Genomic DNA, 19,581 nt, shown 5'->3' on the forward strand with positions numbered 1-19,581 from the left:
GATCGTGAGACCGTGCCATGAAGCCGGGACCTTGTTGTTGTGCCGTGACGCCATTAGGTCGACGTCCGGCATCCCCCAGCGGCGACAGATCTTCAGAAACCCGTCCGGGTGAAGAGACCATTCCCCTGCGTCCATACCCTGGCGACTGAGGAAGTCTGCTTCCCAGTTTTCCACGCCTGGGATGTGCGGATATGGTGGATGCCGTGTCTTCTACCCACGTAAGAATCCGCCGGACTTCCTGGAAGGCTTGCCGGCAGAGTGTTCTTCCTTGGTGGTTGATGTATGCCACCGCTGTGGAGTTGTCCGACTGAATTCGGATCTGCTAGCTTTCCAGCCACTGCTGGAAGGCTTGTAGGGCAAGATACACTGCTCTGATTTCCAGAACATTGATCTGAAGGGTGGACTCTTGCTGAGTCCACGTACCTTGAGCCCTGTGGTGGAGAAAAAACTGCTCTCCACCCTGATAGACTCGCGTCTGTCGTAACTACCGCCCAGGATGGGGGTAGGAAGGACCTTCCTTTTGACCATGAGGTGGGAGAAGCCACCACCGTAGAGATTCTTTGGCCGCCTGAGAAAGGGAGACGTCTCTGTCGAGGGACGTCGACTTCCCGTCCCATTGGCGGAGAATGTCCCATTGGAAGGTTGATGATCCACCCGAAACTCTGGAGAGTCTCCAGCACAACGTTCAGGCTGTGGTGGCATGCGTCTTGAGAGGGTGCCTTGACAAGTAGATCGTCCAAAAACGGGAACACAGAGTGACCTTGAGAGTGCAGGACTGCTACTACTGCTGCCATGACCTTGGCGAAGACCCGTGGGGCTGTCGCCAGCCGGAAGGTAGAGCTACGAACTGAAGGTGTTCGTCTCCTATAACGAAGCGTAGAAACGCTGGTGCTCTGGATCAATCGGCACGTGGGGATAAGCATCCTTGATGTCTATTGATGCTAGGAAATCTGCTTGAGACATTGAGGCGATAACGGAGCGGAGGGATTCAATCCGGAACCGCCTGGTTTTCACGTGCTTGTTGAGCAGATTTAGGTCCAGAACGGGACGGAAAGACCCGTCCTTTTTTGGCACCACAAACAAATTGGAGTAAAAACCGTGACCTTGCTCCTGAAGAGGAACGGGGGTCACCACTCCTTCTGCCTTTAGCGTGCACACCGCTTGCGGAAGAGCATCGGCTCGGTCGGGAGGTGGAGAAGTTCTGAAGATTCGAGTTGGAGGACGAGAACTGAACTCTATCCTGTACCCGTGAGACAGAATGTCTCTCACCCAACGGTCCTTGACCTGTGGCAGCCAAATGTCGCCAAAGCGGGAGAGCCTGCCACCGACCGAGGATGCGGAGAGAGGAGGCTGAAAGTCATGAGGAAGCCGCCTTGGTAGCGGATCTTCCGGCTGTCTTTTTCGGGCGTGACTGAACCCGTCAAGAATCTGAGCTCTTCTGATCCTTTTGAGTCCTTTTGGACGAGGAGAATTGGGACCTGCCCGAGCCTCGAAAGGACCGAAACCCCGACTGACCCTTCCTCTGTTGGGGTTTGTTTTGTCTGGGCTGAGGTAAGGATGAATCCTTACCCTTGGCCTGTTTAATGATTTCATCCAAACGTTCACCAAACAGTCGGTCACCAGAAAAAGGCAAACTGGTTAAGCACTTTTTAGGAAGCAGAATCTGCCTTCCATTCACTTAACGACCAGGCTCTGCGTAAAAACACGGAGTTAGCGGACGCCACTGCCATACAGCTCGTAGAGTCTAGGACAGCATTAATCGCGTAAGACGCAAATGCAGACATTTGAGAGGTTAAGGATGCCACCTGCGGAACAGATGTACGTGTGACCGTGTCAATCTGTGTAAGACAAGCTGAAATAGCTTGGAGTGCCCCTACGGCTGCGAAGGCTGGAGCCAACGGCGTGTAGTAGCCTCATAGATGGATTCCGACCAGAGATCCATCTGTCTGTCAGTGGCATCTTTAAGTGCAGCCCCATCTTCCACTGCAACTATGGATCTAGCCGCAAGCCTGGAGATTGGAGGATGCCCCTTGGGACACTGGGTCCAGCCCTTGACCACGTCAGGGGACAGGGATAACGTGTATCCTAAGCCGTTTGGAGAAGCGCTTATCTGGATAAGCGTGGTGTTTCTGGACTGCCTCTCTAAAGTCAGAGTGGTCCAGAAAAGTACTTAAGTTACGCTTGGGATACCTGAAATGGAATTTCTCCTGCTGTGAAGCTGACTCCTCCACTGGAGAAGCTGGGGGAGAAATACCCATCATTCTATTGATGGACGCTATAAGATCATTCACTATGGCGTCACTATCAGGTGTATCCAGATTGAGAGCAGTCTCAGGATCAGAATTCTGAGCAGCTACCTCCGCCTCATCACACAGAGAGTCCTCCTGCTGGGATCCTCCAGTGTGATGAAGTCGAGGGCCGCTCATAGTGAGCTCGCTTAGGCTGTCTGGGACTGTCGTCCGTGTCAGAGCCGTCACTCTGGGATGCCCGTGACACCCCCGGAGCTCGTAGTTGTTCCAACTGAGGGGGACCATGGATCAATGATTCAACAGTGCCCATGGTCTGAGAGATCTGTCTGGACTGCAAGGCTTCTAGTATCATAGCCATAGTCTCAGAAAATCTGTCAGTAAATACTGCAGACTCCGTCCCCATCCCCTGGACCATTAGCAGAGACTCCGGCTGAGTTGTATACAATGGGGGTCTATGTAACCTTCCGGCCGTATAGCCGTACATGCTGTACAGGCTGCATAGAAAACATGTGCTTCTGCACCCCTGTTTTACACAGACAATATGCTGTAATCTCCTCCGAACAAATCAAGGAGGGTATATACAAAAGTGCGACCAAACAGTGCAATGTATGGCGTATAAGCATATATCTATATGTGCACTTCGGCACTAGTGGAGTCAGCACCACAGGTGCTGCTTAACGCCTGCTCACAGCGGTTGTGTGACTATCCGAATCCCTGCCAGGGTCTTCCCAAACTTGTCTGTTTTCTCGCTACAGAAAAAAAAACTGACATGAATGGCTGCCGGCGTCCTGTGTAGAGGAGGAAGCCGTGGGCGTGCCTGAGAAAGTGCGGGAATCCGGTTTCACAGTGCACACAGTGAGAGGGGTGGAGTATGCAAAGCATACCCCAGCTCTCAGCGCTGCCGTGCTGTGCAGCGTCACGCCCCTACCCTGAGTGGCAGGCCTGTGGGCGGTAACGAAGTGAGACTAGGCCGCAAAAGCCGGGGACTCGAGTGATAAGCGCGGCCGGCATATAAGCCCTGGTCGGCGCGGAAGTCCCCGGCGCACCACAAGTCCCAGCCGCGCCTGAAATAAAAATGGCAGCGGCGGTTAGCGCGGTAGTCCCCCAATATTCCAACACACCCAGCTACGCTGTAGTGTGCGATGGCACTAGTGCGGGCAGCGCCGCCGTCCCTGACGCACTAACACACCCAGCAGTGTTGCCGTGTGTCTGTGCGCGGTCCCCACAGGGACACAGAGTACCTCAACGTAGCAGAGCCATGTCCCTGAAGATACTCCGCTCCATGTCCAGCAGATTCCCAGGAGCTGTGGATGGAGCACGGCCTCAGTGCCTGGAGACCGATAAGATCCCACTTCACCCAGAGCCCTAAGGGGATGGGGAAGGAAAGCAGCATGTGGGCTCCAGCCTCCGTACCCGCAATGGGTACCTCAACCTTAACAAACACCTCCGACAAAAGTGGGGTGAGAAGGGAGCATGCTGGGGGCCCTAGTTTGGGCTCTCTTTTCTTCCATCCGACATAGTCAGCAGCTGCTGCTGACTAACCAGTGGAGCTATGCGTGCATGTCTGACCTCCTTCGCACAAAGCATGTAAACTGATGAGCCCGTGATCCCACGGGGGGTGTATAGCCAGAAGGGGAGGGGCCTTACACTTTTAAGTGTAATACTTTGTGTGGCCTCCGGAGGCAGTAGCTATACACCCAATTGTCTGGGTCTCCCAATTAGGAGCGACAAAGAAAATCAATTTTTATTAGATCCGATAAGGGGAGAAAAACACCACATTGTACATTAAAATCAATTTGACCAGATACTGTATATGACCCCCCAATAATATAGATTAACTATACCATAAAATATCAAAAGGTGTAGTTAGCAGGTTTTTGAGTTATTGGAATTTTACAGAAAATAAATATTGCATTAGTATTCCCGAGGTATATCAGATAGTATACCACAGTAAATTACCACCCATAATGCACATATGGATTATCCAATGCAAGAGGAATTAACCCCTTCATTAAGGTATATAAAGTATATAATTATCCTCTTGAGGCAATTGATAGTTAAATAGTCCAATATGTATCCTAAATTACAGTGCCCAAAGAACTGCAAAGACTACCATGACAACACGAAAATAAAAAGCTGTTATCCACAATACACATTACATATTGTCTATGTTCGCCTTCAACAAGTTGGCAAAAAAAAACCTCCCCTATATCATGGGAGGATGTCCTATAAGGATAACAAAGAGCAATGTCTACAATGCGCTTAGGGGCAACAGACCACATTACCCATCCACTCCATTTCCCATATACTCGCAACCAGCATCGGTAGTGCACTATTCAAGGCAGGGAATTTCCAACCAAGAAGTTCAAATATAAATGGGCAATTCAGAAAAGTTATTACCTGCAATATACTGTGGGGTTAATCTGGTACAGAACATGCCCTACGTGCGTTTCGGTAACGCCTTCATCCAGGGGCGTCATACGGGTATCTGGTCAAATCGATTTTAATGTACACTGTGGTATTTTTCTCCCCTTATCGGAATAAAATTTGATTTTTGCATCAAAAGGACACCTTGTTCGTAATTCTCTCTTTTTTTCTCGATCTAAAATTGCAGTTTTAACATCTTCATTTGCTTTAGATCTTATAACCCTTTCATGATGTACGGCGTATTTGCAATACCGTATGCTGTCATGGCTTCCCGACATATGACATATTATTAGGTCTGTATTTTTGATGCAGATAAAGGAGCAGTGCCTGCATCACTGCTGGCAGTTTGGCTGTATTACACAGCCAGCATCTTCCTCTAACAGCAGCACCCAGTACTATATGTCTACAATAGTGCAACGTTATAATTTACATTAGAGCAGCGTGAATATAAGTCAAATATTAGGTCCTCTTTAAAGTGCTAAACAAAATTTTTTACAAGGGGTAAAAACAAAAATTATATAAATTAGAAATAGAAGAACATAGGTGTTGACATGGGACTGACTGGTGTGGCTCACCAATATCTGCATTGCAAGATTAAGGCTGTGTGTCTACGCTGTGTTTTGTTTTTTTTTGTAGATTTTAAACAATATGCAAGGGAAAATGCATCCCAGCAAAGTCTATGAAAATCCTGAAGTGCTCTGCCCACATTGCAGAAAAAAACTGCATCAAACATTTGATATCAATTGTTTCGATGATTTTTCTTTCCAACATTTTCCCTATCTCATTGCATAAAAAAAAACCACATTGAAAAAACGCAAAAAAAAAAATATATATTACCAGTAATTGTTTTTTTCCAGAATCCATGACAGCGCCACCAGAGAGCGGTCCACCCATCTAAGGACAGGCAACCAACTGAAATAAATGGGCGGCACCTCTCCACCGCATCAGGTTACAGAGCACAAAGAGGAATACCACCAGAAATAGGATAAATGAAAAACCAACAACATGAACAAAACAGCCGCAAAACTTTGGATTCCGAACCAGAGGTGTGAATACGATAAAGAGGTGGGAAGCTGTGGCACTGTCGTGGGTTCTGGAAAAAAAACATCACTGGTAAATAATCTAGATTTTTCCCCTCATCACGACAGCACCACCAGAGATATTCTGAAGAAAATCAACCCATTAGGGAGGTACCACAGCCTGTAGAAGCCTTCTACTGAAAGTGGAAGTCCACAGTTTTCCACAGTGGAAAACAAATTTGATCTATAGTGATTAAAAAAGGTAGTAGGAGAGGACCAGGTTGCTGTCTTGCAGATCTGTTCCAGAAATACATCCGTCCATTCGGCCCAGGAGGTCACCACCCATCTAGTGGAATGAACGGTAATACTCTGCGGCACTGGTCTATTCTGGGCTAAATAGGCTTCCCTAATAGCTTCTTTGACCCATCTAGCTATGGATCCCTTAGAAGCTAAAAGACCCTTCCTAGGACCCTGAAACAACAACGCCTTACTTTTTCTTCAAAGCTGAGTGACCTCTAAATAATGAAGTAAAGATCTCCTGACATCTAAGGTATGAAGCATCTCCTCCTTTGGATTATTGGCGAAGAACAGAAGGAGGGGAGGACAATCTCCTGAGATCTGTGGAAGACCCCGGCTACCGTAGGCAAATAGGCAGGATCAGTGTGAAGGATTACTCTGTTATCCAGGATCTGTGTATAAGGCGGACTGACAGAAAGAGCCTGAAGATCATTCACTCTCCTAGCTGAAGTTAAAGCAATTAGCAGGACAGTCTTAAGGGTAAGGGACTTAATAGTAGACTGAGCAAGGAGTTCAAAGGGAGGCCCTGTTAAAGAGTCAAGAACAAAATTTAAATCCCAAGGGGGGAAAAAAAAAAAATTAAACAGGGAACATAGATCTCTGACAAGCGGAGCTAAACCTCCTTACCCACCTATCACCTGCCAAGTTGCAATTGCAAAGTACACCTAAGGCCGCAACCTGTACTTTCAAGGTGCTTACTGATAAGTCTAACCCCGGACCCTACTGAAAAAATTCCAGAATCTCATCTATTGGAGCCCACCCTCCAATGGATTCCTATCTGATGAGGATGGGAGTTTTCTCCACATACTAGCATAGATTTTGGTAGTTGCTGGCTTTCTACTGTGCAGGAGTGAAAATCAAATTAGGGGAGAAGCAACGACCCTCTAACAACTGCCTCTCAAATTCCAGGCTGTCAAATGAAGGCCTGAAATTTGAGGGCGAAAAAGAGGTCCCTGGGAGTTTAGGTCCGGTCTCTCCGGCAGGTCCAACATGGACAGTTTCCTGATCCAGTAAAACCAAGGTCTGTGGCAGAAGGCAGAGTTTGACACGAACGTCCAGTATTAGACCTAAAAACGTCTGTCTTGTTGAGGGCTGCAGTTTTGATTTTTGGAAGTTCAGAATTCATCTCAGAATAGAGATCACCGACTGGATCTGGGATCTGCAGTGCTGCTTTGACGTTCCCACTATTAAAAAAATCGTCCAGATAGGGAACAGTGAAGATCTTCCTCTCGAGGATGTTACCATCATCTCCGCCACTACCTTTGTGAACACTGTCGGAGCCATAGCCAACCCAACTGAAAAGGTCTTATCTCTCCTCTTATAGAAGAGCCACCCTTAGGAATTTTTGATGGGAGGCGTGAATCGGGATGTGGTAATATGCATCTTTGAGGTCCAGAACTGCACCACGGAAAAAGCAATTTTATTGCTGATGTCACCGACTACATGTTGAAATGAGACACTAAGCTCCTGTTCAGTCGTTTCAAGTTGATAATGGTCCAGAACGACCCATTCGGTTCTTCACTAGAAACAGAGAGGAATAAAGACTGAAGCCCTCCTACCCTCTGGGAACTTCTACTAGAACTGATTTCTTGAGAAGGTCCTCCACTTCCTGTTGCAGGGTCAGCCGCTTCTCTCCTCTGACCTGCTGAGCAATGTAATAATTAGTGACCCCCGACAAGTCGAATGGAATTGAAGTTTGAGGCCCTCCTTAATTCCAAGGATCCAGTCACTGGAAGAGATGTTTTTATAGGCGGGAAAGAAGGAGAAGGAGGAGAGAGTCTTCCTCCCACCTGGATGGAGGCATTATTGTGCTGGCTTCTTAACTTATCCGGAACGACCTCCAAAACATGAAATCTGACCACTTCCTCCTAGAGTCCTTCCAGCTATCTTGGGCTGTGGCGGTCTTCCTTATAGGATACTTCTTCCTGAAGAAACGGGTCCTAAATGGAGCAGAGGAAAAGATAGAAAACCCCTTCTTCCTATCTCCCGCCTTCTCTAAGATGTCATCTAGAAGCTTACCAAATAAAAATTCTCCCTCAAGGCATAGCACACAATCTAGATTAAGACTGGGAGTCTCCTGGCCATCCCTTCAACCACAGAAATCTTCTTGCTGAATTGGCTAATGCTGCTGACTTCGCCGACAGCCTCAAAGTATCTGCTTATGAGTCCGCCAAGAAAGCCACAGCTCTTTTTGCCCTGGGTAAGGCAGCGAAGATCCTCTCACAAGGGACATCTTCTTTGAGCTGATCTTCTAAGGGTTGTAGCCAGACCATTAAAGATCTGGCTACACAGGTGCCTACTACTGCTGGTCTAAGTGCCCTTGCAGCAGTCTTCCAAGCTGACCTCAGGTAATTGTCAGCTTTCCTATAGAGCTGATCCTTCAGACTACCCAGGTCCTCAAACGGAAGTGACAATTTCTTTGCCATCTTGGCTACAGCCACATCAATCTTGGGACAATGATACCACAGGGAGGAATCTTCCTCCTGAAAGGGATATAGTGCCTTGCGAAAGTATTCGGCCCCCTTGAATTTTTCAACCTTTTCCCACATTTCAGGCTTCACCATAAAATTTAAAAAGTTTTATCTTTATGTTTTAAGAATCAACAACAAGTGGGACACAATTGTGAAGGTGAATGATATTTATTGCTTATTTTAAATTTTTGTAAAAAATAAACTTAAAATTGGGGCATGCAATATTATTTGGCTCCTTTAAGTTAATACTTTGTAGTGCCACCGTTTGCTGCGATTACAGCTGCAAGTCGCTTGGGGTATGTATCAGTTTTGCACATCGAGAGACTGAAATTTTTGCCCATTCTTCCTTGGGAAACAGCTTGATATGAGTGAGGTTGGATGGAGAGCATTTGTTTACAGCAGTTTTCAGCTCTTTCCTCTTTTCTCGATTGAATTCAGGTCTGGACTTTGACTTGGCCATTCTAATACCTGGATACGTTTATTTGTGAACCATTTCATTGTAGTTTTTGCTTTATGTTTTGCATCATTGTCTTGTTGGAAGACAAATCTCCGTTCCAGTCTCAGGTCTTTTGCAGACACAAACCGTTTTTCTTCAAGAATGGTCCTGTATTTGGCTCTATCCATCTTCCCATCAATTTTAAACATCTTCCCTGTCCCTGCTGAAGCAAAGCAGGCCCAAACCATGATGCTGCCACCACCATGTTTGACAGTGGGGATAGTGTGTTCAGGGTGATGAGCTGTGTTGCTTTTACGCCAGACATATCGTTTGGCATTGTGCCGAAAAAGTTCAATTTTGGTTTCATCTGACCAGAGCACCCTCTTCCACGTTTGGTGTGTCTCCCAGATGGCTTGTGGCAATCTTTAAACAATACTTTTTATGAATATCTTTGAGAAATGGCTTTCTTCTTGCCAGTCTTCCATAAAGGCTAGATTTGTGCAGTGTATGACTGATTGTTGTCCTGTGAACACACACTCCCACCTCAGCTGTAGATCTCTGCAGTTCATCCAGAGTGATCATGAGCCTCTTGGCTGCATCTCTGTTCAGTCTTCTCCTTGTTTGAGATGAAAGTTTTGCGGGACGGCCGAGTCTTTGTAGATTTACAGTGGTATGATACTCCTTCCATTTCAATATGATCGCTTGCACAGTGCTTCTTGAGATGTTTAAAGTTTAGGAGATCTATTTGCAACCAAATCCAGCTTTAAACTTCTCCACAACAGTATCACGGACCTGCCTGTTGTGTTCCTTGGTCTTCATGATGCTCTCTGATTTAAACAGAACACTGAGACTATCACAGAGCAGGTGCATTTATACGGAGACTTGATTACACACAGGTGGCTTATATTTATCATCATCAGTCATTTAGGACAACATTAGATCATTCAGAGATCCTCAATGAACTTCTGGAGTGAGTTTGCTGCACTGAAAGTAAAGGGGCCGAATAATATTGCACGCCATAATTCCGTTTTGTTTTTTTTTTACAAAAATTTAAAAAAATGCAATAAATATCGTTTAACTTCACAATTGTGTCCCACTTGTTGATTCTTCACCATAACATTAAAATGTTTTATCTTTATGGTTTGAAGCCTGAAATGTGGGAAAAGGTTGAAAAATTCAAGGGGGCTGAATACTTTCGCAAGGCACTGTATTTCTTCTTAACGAGGGATGAAAGGTAAGCTCTCTTATCGGGTTTCCTTCACTGTTCCTGCACCAGCTTCTTGATTTTATCATGAACTGGGAAGGAGCACCTCTTTATATGTTCCAAGCCTCGAAACATTAAATCCTCTAGGGACTCAGGTCCCCTAACATCCACCAGACCCATAGTGGATCTGACAGCTTTTATAAGGTCGTTAACCTCAGCTACGGGAAAACAAAGCCTGCCCTCAAACGAAGCAGGAGAGGACGAAGCAGGAGAGGACGAAGCGGAACTCTAGGCTGAATCCGAGGTATCTACTGACTCCAGATCCTGTACTCTGGTCTTTCTTTTCTTGACCACAGGCTGGAAAAGGACCTTTAAAAGGTACTTCCTGACTTCCCACTCTTATCACCTCAAGACTGGGAGCTAAGTCCGGGGTCTCCTCAGCTATTGTTTTCTGGATGCAGTTACTGCATAACGTCTTTTCAGTCCCAGAAGGTAAGAGTGACCTACACAAAGCATTCCACCGACTGGCTGCAGGGCTTGCGGCACCAACATTACTGGAACATTGAAGGTACCAGAGTTGAGCAGAGGCTGCTGTTATTTTACATGGGGAAATGGATCCAACGCTTTGATAACCCCTCCACAATCATATGACATACATGTACATCATATTGGGTAAGGTCTTCCCAAATATGACATACAGCATGAAAATTTTTCACTGCTTCTAGAGGTCCCTACCCCCAAGCTGAAACTAACCATTCTTCTGTTTAACTTTATATTGTCCTGCTCCTGGTGACATCAGATACTGTTTTAGCCATGCAATTTTTGTTAAAACTGTACCAAGAACTCACCCGCGGATTTGAGGCGGTGGCATACGATACGAGGGGAGGCACTGTATTTTTATGCACAACTGTATCACACTTGTCATTTTGAATGACAATTAAGTTTTACCATTCAATGGACTGGAAAACTGGGAAAATATAACTTGTCTCAAAAATGCAAGCCCTCATACAGTTGCAGATTGTACATAATGAAAATAAATAAAAAAACAAAACGTTCTGGCTCTTGGAAAAAGCGGAGGTAAAAGTAAAAAAAAAGTAAACATTACTAGGTTGTTTAGAGGTTAAAGCAGCTCACCTACTGCCGGTGTTGTTCTTTTTGGAAACTCCACTGTGTCTGCTGTATCTTCAGATGTCTTCTTGACTGATCAGAAAAAAAAAAAGGAAACTGAAAATATTTAAATATTTAGTATTAATTTACAATACAGTTTCAGATAGGTTCTAAAATGTAACCATTTTCTCTGATTGTTCTATCTGCAGTTAAGTTCCTAAATAAAATTACACTCATCTATTTAGTGGAATTGGGAGGGTACGTAAACATCTAAATATACTGATAGTTTTTTCTTCTTAAATCAACAGTACAATGATAAGAAGCTCATCTAAAAAAAACAAACCTCTTTCCATTGGTTATTAGTCACTAACACTCCTTATAATTCACTTTGAAAAGCCGAAATCGGTCTACAAATTAGTATTCATTGGGAGGATAAAAAAAAAAAAAAGTTTCACAGGATGACCAAGATAGACACAGAAGTACTACCATGGTAATCCATCAGCTCCATGTAATCATGCAGGTAGGCAGATAGGATAGATTGCACCAGATATTGCTCCATTTAAGGGGTCACACTAGTGTATAGTATTGGATGTGCTCTCTTAATGACACTTGGCTCAGACCGAGCGTCATTCACTATGATCTGACTCTCTTGCATGCGAGACTAGCGCACAGGTGATGAGAAGATGGAGAATGGAGAAAATTGAGAGATTTTATTTGAACATTCAGCCACTTATTGTACTGTAAAAAAAAGGCTATAAAAATCAGTGCTTATTTTTTATTTTTACATCCTGAGTCAATGTTTTTAATTATACTATTTTGGGATGATACAATGTTTTGATCGCCTCTAATTACACTTTCTTGCAATATTGCGGCGACCGCCCCCCCCCCCCCCCCAAAAAAGCCCAACAACAAAAACCACGCAATTCTGGACTTTTATTTTTATACCATTCTGTGGTGAATAGCTAATAATTGCATTTTTATCCCAAAAATAATGTTTTAGCCAGATTTAATTTTCAAAAGGGAAAGTAGCTAAAATAGGGCCCATACTTTGTTACATAATTTCTGACGAGAGTGGCAATACCTCATAAGACTGTACAGCACTGTTTGGCCACGCGGCAGGACTTGAGAGGGAATGAGTGGTATTTGACTGTTGAGGCTCAGATTTTTCTAGAATAGTTTGCGGACACAATTTGCAGAGCCCCTGACGTGCTTTAACAGTGGAAACCCCCCTCAAGTGACCCCTCATTAGAATGTACACCCTCTAGGAATTCATTTATGAGTGTAGTGACTATTTTTACGCGATGGGCATATTCCAGAAGCAAACAAGCTGCAGCGCGAAAATTGCAAATAAGGCTATTGTAGTGCCCAATACACTGTGCCCAGCTTGTGCTTCTGAAATTATGCACCAATAACCTAAGTGGGCTGTCCTCACTACATTAATGTCAAACCTGATGCCTAGATTTCTGTTAGAAGATGACGGACCTGAGGTGGGGACTTTTTTTTGTTGGTTGAGTTGCAGCAGTTATTCGTGCAATTTAGGGATATAAAACATTTTTGATCAGTTCACAAATATCTGGTTCTCTACACTAACCACTTACATCGGGGTTGTTATCTAAAACATCTAAAAAAAATATGATTCAGATGAAACCCCAATGGATCCATTCAATTATGAGACAGCATAGTTACTCTGGACTCTATGTGGTCTTTGTTTAGTGGTGACCAGCTTTTCAGAGGTGCATGCATATATCTGAAGCTATTCGATGCAAAGTGTAATATGGACGCTGATATATATATAAATTGCAGTATTGACAGCTAAAACTGAAGATCCTGAGGTGGTATAAAGTGCGTTCATGTGTCGATGGCCGCGCGGACCGATAGCTGGATGAGAAGCTCCCATCTTTGTCAGGGGGTGGCATCATATAGAGTGGGTATAAAAACATGGTGGTGGTCAATAGGAGAAACCCCCAGAAAGGAGTGACGCATGCATGAGCCAATGGTCCTGTGGGATCTCAGCAGTCTGTGTCACATGACTGGCCGTATCATAAAGGAGTTAGCGATGTGGTGTGTCATGGAAGTCACAGGGCATGGAGAACCTGCCGGACATTGGCCACGCATGGTTTCCGTTGGGCAAACCAATCACACAGATATTCTACTAATGTATCTGGGTGTAAGGCTATGTGCGCACTAGAAATGTGAAGTTTCTCAAGAAAATTTCTTGAGAAACTTCTGCCAGTGAAAGATTTCCGGACCTGCGGAAAAAATCCGCACCAAATCCGCATGCGGATTTGCCGCGGATTTGCCGTGAATTTGCCGTGAATTTGCCGCGGATTTACCGCAGGTTTGTCCCTGCAATAAATAATAAAGATAATCGATAGACAGATAATGGATAGAGGGAAAGATGGATAGATGAATAGATAGATAGATAGAGGGATAGATAGATAGAGGGATAGATAGATAGATTAATAGATAGATAGATAGAGGGATAGATACATGAATAGATGAATAGATAGATAGATAGAGGGATAGATAGATGAATAGATGAATAGATAGATAGATAGATAGATAGAGGGATAGATGGATAGATAGATAGATAGATAGATAGATAGAGGGATAGATAGATAGAGGGATAGATAGATAGATGAGAAAGAAGGGAATTTTGTTTACTTACCGTAAATTCCTTTTCTTCTAGCTCCAATTGGGAGACCCAGACAATTGGGTGTATAGCTACTGCCTCCGGAGGCCACACAAAGTATTACACTTAAAAGTGTAAGGCCCCTCCCCTTCTGGCTATACACCCCCCGTGGGATCACGGGCTCATCAGTTTTAGTGCAAAAGCAAGAAGGAGGAAAGCCAATAACTGGTTTAAAGACCAATTCAATCCGAAGAAACATCGGAGAACTGAAACCATTCAACATGAACAACATGTGTGCCCGAAACCAAAAAACCCCAATAAAAACAGGGCGGGTGCTGGGTCTCCCAATTGGAGCTAGAAGAAAAGGAATTTACGGTAAGTAAACAAAATTCCCTTCTTCTTTGTCGCTCCTAATTGGGAGACCCAGACAATTGGGACGTCCAAAAGCAGTCCCTGGGTGGGTAAAAGAATACCTTGTGATAGGGCCGTCAAACAGCCCTTTCCTACAGGTGGGCAATCGCCCCTGAAGGACTTGTCTACCTAGGCTGGCGACTGCCGAAGCGTAGGTATGCACCTGATAATGCTTGGTAAAAGTGTGCAGACTCGACCAGGTAGGTGCCTGGCACCCCTGCTGAGCCGTAGCCTGGTGCCGTAATGCCCAGGACGCACCCACGGCTCTGGTAGAACGGGCCTTCAGCCCTGAGGGAACCGGGAGCCCAGCAGAACGGTAGGTTTCAAGAATTGGTTCCTTGATCCACCGAGTCAGGGTGGATTTGGAAGATTGCGACCTTTTACGCTGACCAGCGACAAAGACCAAGAGTGCATCCGAGCGGCGCAGGGGCGCCGTGCGGGAAATGTAGATCCTGAGTGCTCTCACCAGATCCAATAGATGCAAACCCTTTTCAAATTGATGGACTGGATGAGGACACAAAGAAGGTAAGGTGATAACTTGATTGAGATGAAAGTGGGATACCACCTTAGGGAGAAATTCCGGAATTGGACGCAGAACCCCTTGTCCTGGTGAAAGACCAGGAAGGGAGATTTGCATGACAGCGCTGCTAGCTCGGACACTCTCCGAAGAGACGTGACCGCTACTAGAAAGGCCACTTTCTGTGAAAGACGGGAAGGGGAAACATCCTTCATAGGCTCGAAAGGCGGCTTCTGGAGAGCAAATAGAACCTTGTTCAGATCCCAGGGCTCTAACGGCCGCTTGTACGGAGTGATGAGAAGACAAACTCCCTGCAGGAACGTGCGTACCTGAGGAAGTCGTGCTAGGCGTTTCTGAAAAAATACAGATAGCGCTGAGACTTGTCCTTTAAGGGAGCTGAGCGACAACCTTTTCCAACCCAGATTGTAGGAAGGAAAGAAAATAGGCGATGCAAATGGCCAGGGAGAAACTCCCTGAGCAGAGCACCAAGATAAGAATATCTTCCACGTCCTGTGGTAGATCTTGGCGGACGTTGGTTTCCTAGCCTGTCTCATGGTGGCAACCACTTTCTGAGATAATCCTGAAGACGCTAGGATCCAGGACTCAATGGCCACTCTGTCAGGCTCAGGGCCGCAGAATTCAGATGGAAAAATGGCCCTTGAGACAGCAAGTCTGGTCGGTCTGGTAGTGCCCACGGTTGGCCTACCGTGAGGCCGGGTACCCCGACCTCCTCGGCCAATCTGGAACGACGAGGATGGCGCTGCGGCAGTCGGACCTGATCTTGCGCAGCACTCTGGGCAACAATGCCAGAGGTGGGAACACATAAGGTAGCCGGAACTGCGACCAATGTTGAACTAAGGCGTCCGCCGCCAGAGCTCGATGATCGTGAGACCGTGCCATGAAGCCGGGACCTTGTTGTTGTGCCGTGACGCCATTAGGTCGACGTCCGGCATCCCCCAGCGGCGACAGATCTTCAGAAACCCGTCCGGGGGAAGAGACCATTCCCCTGCGTCCATACCCTGGCGACTGAGGAAGTCTGCTTCCCAGTTTTCCCACGCCTGGGATGTGCGGATATGGTGGATGCCGTGTCTGCTACCCACGTAAGAATCCGCCGGACTTCCTGGAAGGCTTGCCGTTCCTTGGTGGTTGATGTATGCCACCGCTGTGGAGTTGCCCGACTGAATTCGGATCTGCTAGCTTTCCAGCCACTGCTGGAAGGCTTGTAGGGCAAGATACACTGCTCTGATTTCCAGAACATTGATCCGAAGGGTGGACTCTTGCTGAGTCCACGTACCTTGAGCCCTGTGGTGGAGAAAAAACTGCTCTCCACCCTGATAGACTCGCGTCTGTCGTAACTACCGCCCAGGATGGGGGTAGGAAGGACCTTCCTTTTGACCATGAGGTGGGAGAAGCCACCACCGTAGAGATTCTTTGGCCGCCTGAGAAAGGGAGACGTCTCTGTCGAGGGACGTCGACTTCCCGTCCCATTGGCGGAGAATGTCCCATTGGAAGGTTGATGATCCACCCGAAACTCTGGAGAGTCTCCAGCACAACGTTCAGGCTGTGGTGGCATGTGTCTTGAGAGGGTGCCTTGACAAGTAGATCGTCCAAAAACGGGATCACAGAGTGACCTTGAGAGTGCAGGACTGCTACTACTGCTGCCATGACCTTGGCGAAGACCCGTGGGGCTGTCGCCAGCCGGAAGGTAGAGCTACGAACTGAAGGTGTTCGTCTCCTATAACGAAGCGTAGAAACGCTGGTGCTCTGGATCAATCGGCACGTGGGGATAAGCATCCTTGATGTCTATTGATGCTAGGAAATCTGCTTGAGACATTGAGGCGATAACGGAGCGGAGGGATTCAATCCGGAACCGCCTGGTTTTCACGTGCTTGTTGAGCAGATTTAGGTCCAGAACGGGACGGAAAGACCCGTCCTTTTTTGGCACCACAAACAAATTGGAGTAAAAACCGTGACCTTGCTCCTGAAGAGGAACGGGGGTCACCACTCCTTCTGCCTTTAGCGTGCACACCGCTTGCGGAAGAGCATCGGCTCGGTCGGGAGGTGGAGAAGTTCTGAAGATTCGAGTTGGAGGACGAGAACTGAACTCTATCCTGTACCCGTGAGACAGAATGTCTCTCACCCAACGGTCCTTGACCTGTGGCAGCGAAATGTCGCCAAAGCGGGAGAGCCTGCCACCGACCGAGGATGCGGAGAGAGGAGGCTGAAAGTCATGAGGAAGCCGCCTTGGTAGCGGATCTTCCGGCTGTCTTTTTCGGGCGTGACTGAGCCCGCCAAGAATCTGAGCTCTTCTGATCCTTTAGAGTCCTTTTGGACGAGGAGAATTGGGACCTGCCCGAGCCTCGAAAGGACCGAAACCCCGACTGACCTTTCCTCTGTTGGGGTTTGTTTTGTCTGGGCTGAGGTAAGGATGAATCCTTACCCTTGGCCTGTTTAATGATTTCATCCAAACGCTCACCAAACAGTCGGTCACCAGAAAAAGGCAAACTGGTTAAGCACTTTTTAGGAAGCAGAATCTGCCTTCCATTCACTTAACGACCAGGCTCTGCGTAAAAACACGGAGTTAGCGGACGCCACTGCCATACGGCTCGTAGAGTCTAGGACAGCATTAATCGCGTAAGACGCAAATGCAGACATTTGAGAGGTTAAGGATGCCACCTGCGGAACAGATGTACGTGTGACCGTGTCAATCCGTGTAAGACAAGCTGAAATAGCTTGGAGTGCCCCTACGGCTGCGAAGGCTGGAGCCAACGGCGTGTCTTAGCCTCATAGATGGATTCCGACCAGAAATCCATCTGTCTGTCAGTGGCATCTTTAAGTGCAGCCCCATCTTCCACTGCGACTATGGATCTAGCCGCAAGCCTGGAGATTGGAGCATGCCCCTTGGGACACTGGGTCCAGCCCTTGACCACGTCAGGGGACAGGGATAACGTGTATCCTAAGCCGTTTGGAGAAGCGCTTATCTGGATAAGCGTGGTGTTTCTGGACTGCCTCTCTAAAGTCAGAGTGGTCCAGAAAAGTACTTAAGTTACGCTTGGGATACCTGAATGGAATTTCTCCTGCTGTGAAGCTGACTCCTCCACTGGAGGAGCTGGGGGAGAAATACCCATCATTCTATTGATGGACGCTATAAGATCATTCACTATGGCGTCACTATCAGGTGTATCCAGATTGAGAGCAGTCTCCGGATGAGAATTCTGAGCAGCTACCTCCGCCTCATCACACAGAGAGTCCTCCTGCTGGGATCCTCCAGTGTGATGAAGTCGAGGGCCGCCCATAGTGAGCTCGCTTAGGCTGTCTGGGACTGTCGTCCGTGTCAGAGCCGTCACTCTGGGATGCCCGTGACACCCCCGGAGCTCGTAGTTGTTCCAACTGAGGGGGACCATGGATCAATGATTCAACAGTGCCCATGGTCTGAGAGATCTGTCTGGACTGCAAGGCTTCTAGTATCATAGCCATAGTCTCAGAAAATCTGTCAGTAAATACTGCAGACTCCGTCCCCATCCCCTGGACCATTAGCAGAGACTCCGGCTGAGTTGTATACAATGGGGGTCTATGTAACCTTCCGGCCGTATAGCCGTACATGCTGTACAGGCTGCATAGAAAACATGTGCTTCTGCACCCCTGTTTTACACAGACAATATGCTGTAATCTCCTCCGAACAAATCAAGGAGGGTATATACAAAAGTGCGACCAAACAGTGCAATGTATGGCGTATAAGCATATATCTATATGTGCACTTCGGCACTAGTGGAGTCAGCACCACAGGTGCTGCTTAACGCCTCCTCACAGCGGTTGTGTGACTATCCGAATCCCTGCCAGGGTCTTCCCAAACTTGTCTGTTTTCTCGCTACAGAAAAAAACTGACATGAATGGCTGCCGGCGTCCTGTGTAGAGGAGGAAGCTGTGGGCGTGCCTGAGAAAGTGCGGGAATCCGGTTTCACAGTGCACACAGTGAGAGGGGTGGAGTATGCAAAGCATACCCCAGCTCTCAGCGCTGCCGTGCTGTGCAGCGTCACGCCCCTACCCTGAGTGGCAGGCCTGTGGGCGGTAACGAAGTGAGACTAGGCCGCACAAGCCGGGGACTCGAGTGATAAGCGCGGCCGGCATATAAGCCCTGGTCGGCGCGGAAGTCCCCGGCGCACCACAAGTCCCAGCCGCCCCTGAAATAAAAATGGCAGCGGCGGTTAGCGCGGTAGTCCCCCAATATTCCAACACACCCAGCTACGCTGTAGTGTGCGATGGCACTAGTGCGGGCAGCGCCGCCGTCCCTGACGCACTAACACACCCAGCAGTGTTGCCGTGTGTCTGTGCGCGGTCCCCACAGGGACACAGAGTACCTCAACGTAGCAGAGCCATGTCCCTGAAGATACTCCGCTCCATGTCCAGCAGATTCCCAGGAGCTGTGGATGGAGCACGGCCTCAGTGCCTGGAGACCGATAAGATCCCACTTCACCCAGAGCCCTAAGGGGATGGGGGAAGGAAAGCAGCATGTGGGCTCCAGCCTCCGTACCCGCAATGGGTACCTCAACCTTAACAAACACCTCCGACAAAAGTGGGGTGAGAAGGGAGCATGCTGGGGGCCCTAGTTTGGGCTCTCTTTTCTTCCATCCGACATAGTCAGCAGCTGCTGCTGACTAACCAGTGGAGCTATGCGTGCATGTCTGACCTCCTTCGCACAAAGCATGTAAACTGATGAGCCCGTGATCCCACGGGGGGTGTATAGCCAGAAGGGGAGGGGCCTTACACTTTTAAGTGTAATACTTTGTGTGGCCTCCGGAGGCAGTAGCTAT

The 19,581-nt window shown here is 47.4% G+C and overlaps 1 protein-coding gene across 1 annotated transcript in view; it reads right to left on the reverse strand.

The window, feature by feature from the left end:
* The window catches only part of LOC142312711 (catenin delta-1-like), a 239,087-nt gene that overhangs the window by 94,968 nt on the left and 124,538 nt on the right, over positions 1-19,581 (reverse strand). The window contains exon 10 of the mRNA XM_075351699.1: positions 11,238-11,303. Coding sequence (XP_075207814.1) covers positions 11,238-11,303 — 66 coding nt within the window. The remainder of the gene's footprint in view (positions 1-11,237; positions 11,304-19,581) is intronic.

The sequence above is a fragment of the Anomaloglossus baeobatrachus genome, chromosome 5 (genome assembly GCF_048569485.1).
Source record: "Anomaloglossus baeobatrachus isolate aAnoBae1 chromosome 5, aAnoBae1.hap1, whole genome shotgun sequence".
Classification (NCBI taxonomy): domain Eukaryota; kingdom Metazoa; phylum Chordata; class Amphibia; order Anura; family Aromobatidae; genus Anomaloglossus; species Anomaloglossus baeobatrachus.